General features: G+C 34.5%; 2 protein-coding genes across 2 annotated transcripts; both read left to right on the plus strand.

Moving 5' to 3' along the window:
- The first annotated feature begins 679 nt into the window (after nucleotides 1-679).
- Nucleotides 680-2,320, plus strand: LOC100797177 (mitogen-activated protein kinase kinase kinase 20). Its single transcript, XM_003517256.4, has one exon. It carries the CDS (start codon nucleotides 884-886, stop codon nucleotides 1,922-1,924), a length of 1,041 nt encoding a protein of 346 aa, XP_003517304.1. The 5' UTR covers nucleotides 680-883; the 3' UTR covers nucleotides 1,925-2,320.
- A 1,020-nt stretch (nucleotides 2,321-3,340) lies between these two features.
- LOC102663703 (B3 domain-containing protein At2g31420) lies at nucleotides 3,341-4,279 on the plus strand. Its single transcript, XM_006574234.1, has 2 exons — nucleotides 3,341-3,579; nucleotides 3,676-4,279. The coding sequence occupies exons 1-2, from the start codon at nucleotides 3,341-3,343 to the stop codon at nucleotides 4,277-4,279; spliced, it is 843 nt and encodes a 280-aa protein (XP_006574297.1).
- The last annotated feature ends 695 nt before the right edge of the window (nucleotides 4,280-4,974 follow it).

A 4,974-nucleotide genomic window follows, 5' to 3' on the forward strand; every position in this document is an offset into this window, starting at 1 on the left:
ACAATATTTTAAAATAAGGTAATTGAAAAAGATAAAAATAAAATATTTGATAAAAAAAAAGATATAAACAAAAAGTTATCATATAAAAAATTGTATATCTTATCTAATATTTGCTAACTTTATCGAATTATTTATCCGACTTATTAATCTTACAAATTTAAGATAAAAAAAAGTACAATATTTTAAAGATAGCTGAGAAAATATAAAATAGATTTGATAAAAAACATAAATAAAAAAAATCATACCAAAAACTTGATATCTTATCTAATATTTGATAAGGTTATTAAATAATTTATCCAACTTATTATTCTTAAAAAAATTAAGATAAAAATAATTACAATTTTTTAAAATAAGATAATTGAAAAAGATAAAAAATAAAAGAATTGATAAAAAAAAAGATATAAATAAAAAGTAATCATATAAAAACTGTATATCTTATCTAATACTATTCTTAAAATTTTAATATAAAAGATAAGTACAATATTTAAAAAAAATATAAAAATAAATAACATTGCCGAAAATATTATAAAAAAAAAAGGAGTCTTTTATATCATTGGTATGACCTTTCAAAGCGCAGTGAAATTGATAAGTTAGTTAGGATGATATATCTGTAAATTTTTGTATATAAAATCCCGTTGAGATTGAGAACTTTCCCATCCCAATAAGAAAACAAAGTAATAAAGACGTTGAGGGGCATAGAGGAAAAAGGGTCCTTCGCGGAAAATATCCTTAATTATCACGTGCTTCAAATATTCCTTGCCGCCAAATTCAGTTCGGCGCCCACGCTTATAGCTAGTACTTGAATTAAACACACACACCCTTTCCTTCTTTTGTTTTCTTTCTCCTCCAAAACAGAGAACACACACATACACTGTTCATAACCATGATTTGGGTTCGCGGAGACTCTCTCGGCACTGGCAGCTTCGCCACCGTCAACATAGCCATACCCACAAATACTTCCATTCATTTTCCTTCTCCCACCGCCGTCAAATCCTCCGATGTTCACTCCTCGTCTATGCTGAAAAACGAGAAGGAGATACTCGATTGCCTTGGAGCTTCCCCTTATGTCATCAAATGTTTCGGCCATGATCACACTGTTGAAAACGGAGAAGAGTATTACAACATTTTCCTCGAATACGCCGCCGGTGGTTCTCTCGCCGATCAGGTCAAAAGACACGGCGGGAGGCTTCCGGAGTCTTACGTTCGGAGGTGTACGAGGTCGATCGTCGAAGGTCTAAAACATATTCACGACAACGGTTATGTTCACTGCGATGTGAAGCTTCAAAACATTCTCGTTTTTGAGAATGGGGATGTTAAGATCGCCGATTTTGGGCTCGCGAAGGAGAAAGGGGAGAAACAGGGGACGTTTGAGTGCAGGGGGACGCCGTTGTTTATGTCGCCGGAATCTGTGAACGACAATGAGTACGAGTCGCCGGCGGATATTTGGGCTTTGGGCTGCGCAGTCGTGGAGATGCTGACCGGAAAACCCGCGTGGGATGTTCGCGGGTCGAATATATGGTCGTTGTTGATTCGAATTGGGGTGGGAGAAGAATTGCCCAAGATTCCAGAAGAGTTATCAGAAGAGGGAAAAGATTTTCTTTTGAAATGTTTCGTTAAGGATCCAATGAAGAGGTGGAGCGCTGAGATGCTTTTGCATCACCCTTTCGTTAACAATGAAGCGGTTTCTTTTCACAAAGTTAATGAGCCGTTGCCGTTACCGTCTCCGTCACCGAGGACACACTTTGATTTAACTCACTGGGCTTCCACCGTAACGACGTGGCTTCCGTCTTCCCCTGATTCTGATGAGTGGCGTATGGCGGAATTCGGGTCCTCGTGTTCGCCGGAGAATCGGTTTCGGCGGCTGCTCACCGATCAGACGCCGGCGAATTGGTCAGAATCGGATGGCTGGACAAGCGTTAGGTGAAGTAGTTGGAAGTGCAGCGTTGATTGGTCAGAATAGGAGGATTACTTGCCGCCACCTTTGGCCAAGTGTACAGATATTCATTTTGTTGATATCACAATTTTGTTTTGCTTTCTATGGTTTTTCTATTTTATTTCTTTTTTCTTTACTTTCTATGGTTTTCTATTTTGTTTCTTTTTTTTCCTTCGGTCGGTATCCCCTTGCAAGATATGGTTGTGAGGTTTTAACAAAAAAACCCAAGTTACAACCAAAGAAGAGATGTACCTTTTTAAGTTCTAGAAAAATAAATGATAATGCTTATAAGTTGGATTCGTTGAAAATATATGATAATATAAGTATTACAATTAATGTGACTCTTGTAAGATTAATGTGAACTAAGAATTGTACCTAATTGAATCACTCTCCTATAATATTAAAATATATTATTATTATTAAGTCTTTTAATTATTAGATTAGTTATTGAGTATTAAATCTACTTTAAGATTATTAATAGAGTATAAATATATTATTTAAACATTTTGTTAGCATATTTTTAAGATTAATTAAACTCTCTACTCCATTGAAACTGATAGTATTAGTTTTACAGAAAGATTGTGATTAGGGTTAAATTTCTTCTCTTGTTTCCAAGATAATCCTAAGTTATTTCTTATTATAAACCTCTTTGCATGTAAACCTTTTTTTCTTTTATTCAAACCTCATAGTAGACCTACAACCCTGATTAGTGAGTAATAAATTAATTAAATGCTAGAATATATGAGTCATAAAATTAATCTTTAAGAAACTATTCAAGAAATTTTAATAATTTTTTAAAAAATATTCTGTCAAAAAATCATTTTATCCTATTTTTTTATCCATAAAGTGTTCATTAAATAGTCCATTTGATTTGAAGATAAGATAAGATGAATCGTTATTGATTAATTATAAGATCAATTGGATCTGATCTAAGTATTTATTCTAAAAGAAGATTTAAATTGGATTTTACGTAGATGAACTAGATAAATGGATTTTTCACGGTTTCAGTTTCATCAATCATACCGAAGACCTACACGACGTACACATTACAGATAAAGCGATCGATTTTTTTTTTAAAGTTACAAAAAAAGATATCAGAATTAAGTTGAAGTAAATATTAGAATCTAAAACTATCTATCGCTAAATAAATTATTGTCAAGTCAAATTTATGTGATTGATATTTTGAAACAGTTTTATCTTTGTATAATAATCTTTTTTTATAGAAGATTTATCTCTGATACGCAAACCAAATTATTTTAAAGTTATTTTTAGCGGGAAAATTTTCTTCTCTTTAAAACCCTCACCACTCTTCCCAACTTTTACCGCAAAAAATTTGTTCAATCGTCTCACAGCGATTTCCTCTTTCATTTGTGTTTTCAACTCTTAAGCTTTATTCCTTTGACCACCATGAGGGACTTGAAAACTTTAAAGGAATTGGTGGCAAGCGTTACAGATTGGAAGTCGCTTGAGAAGATGTCTTGCAAACCCTTTAAGCCTTCCATTTTGCATTTGGCAATATCACAAGATGCGCCCCACTTATATAGCGAAGAACAGTTGATTCAATTAAAGAATTTCAGCAAACTACTCTCGAGGGCTGAATCGAAGCCAAATACAAACAAGACTGACAAGAGGGTGGCCAAAAAAAGGTGCGTACCTGTGGGGCCTGGACTCCCATTTATGTTTTAATTAAATGTTATTCTTGATGTATTAAATATATGATTCTCTTGTGTATGTACTTTCAGACAAATTGAGGAGAGGCCTAAAGAGGAAAGAATCATGCCCGCAATGATTAAAAAACCAAGAAAAATAATCTTGGTACAGAACGGACCATCACCAGATTTGTCCAGAAGGATAGTCTTGGGACATAGTGGAACATCATCAGATTTGCCAAGAAGGATAATCTTGGAACATAGCGGACCATCACCAGATTTGCCTGTACAATTCAAGAATCGAGTCACTGAGTTGAGTGGTCATGATCTTAAATATTTGATGCACAAGAGACTCTTCTGTTCAGATGTGAGGCCGAACAACAATCGTCTCTCGATGCCCATGAATGAGATTATGTGTGAATTTCTCACACAAGACGAGATTGAAAAATTGGATGAAAGAGATGGAAGCAATGGAAAAGGACGGCTGGTTGGTCTGGAAGTGACTGTGTTAGACCCATGTCTGAGAGAATTTAGTTTAGCATTGAAGAAGTGGAGCATGCAAAGGACTGACACCTATAACCTCGTAACAAATTGGAATAGGATCGTATTTATCAATGAGTTCGAAGAAGGCCACGAGCTCCAAATTTGGTCTTTTAGGGTTGATAACAAGCTATATCTTCTACTAAACAAACTGTGAATTTCATTAAATTTGTTTATATTTTTAGTTTTTCTTTACATTGCTTAGGGTTTGTAGGAAGTCTTAGATTCAACCGCAGTTGCTGTTACTGTAAACTCAAAAAAAGAATATATATATATATATATATATAGTTTTCTGGTTAATAAAAAGGCATGTTGAATAATTTAACCATGTGTTGGTTCATACCTTCCCGCCAACCCTTTCTTCAGTAATTGAATTATCATTATCAAGATGGCATTCATTGATCACGTACACCTGCTTCGTTGAAGGCAATGTGAAGCCTCTGAACATTCTCGTTTCAGTGGACTGGACCATGGTGGAGATTGTTGGCGATTATTAGATTAATTTAGATAATTAATTAGTAAAGGAAATATTTGACAGAGGATGATATTGTGGGTGTTCGGGTCTGCTTATAATGATCAATATATGTAAATGTCAGAGATGTTTTCGGAAGCAAACAGAGGGAAGCAACAAGTTTATCAAGTAAATTATAATACGTGTGTGGCAAATTTTTCAGATGTTATGTGTTACTGTTAGCTTCTCCTTGGATGTATTAGTTTTACTTTTATCAGATGTTCACACGTGCGCAGAAGGAAGCTGGTTAGGAACCAAATTGGAATTATATATGTGCAGCTGTGGTGATGCCAATTTTCAAGTGTACAGGTCTCTAATTTTTGTGTGGGCTTGGTGCTGTT

This window comes from Glycine max, chromosome 1, assembly GCF_000004515.6.
Source record: "Glycine max cultivar Williams 82 chromosome 1, Glycine_max_v4.0, whole genome shotgun sequence".
Taxonomy (NCBI): domain Eukaryota; kingdom Viridiplantae; phylum Streptophyta; class Magnoliopsida; order Fabales; family Fabaceae; genus Glycine; species Glycine max.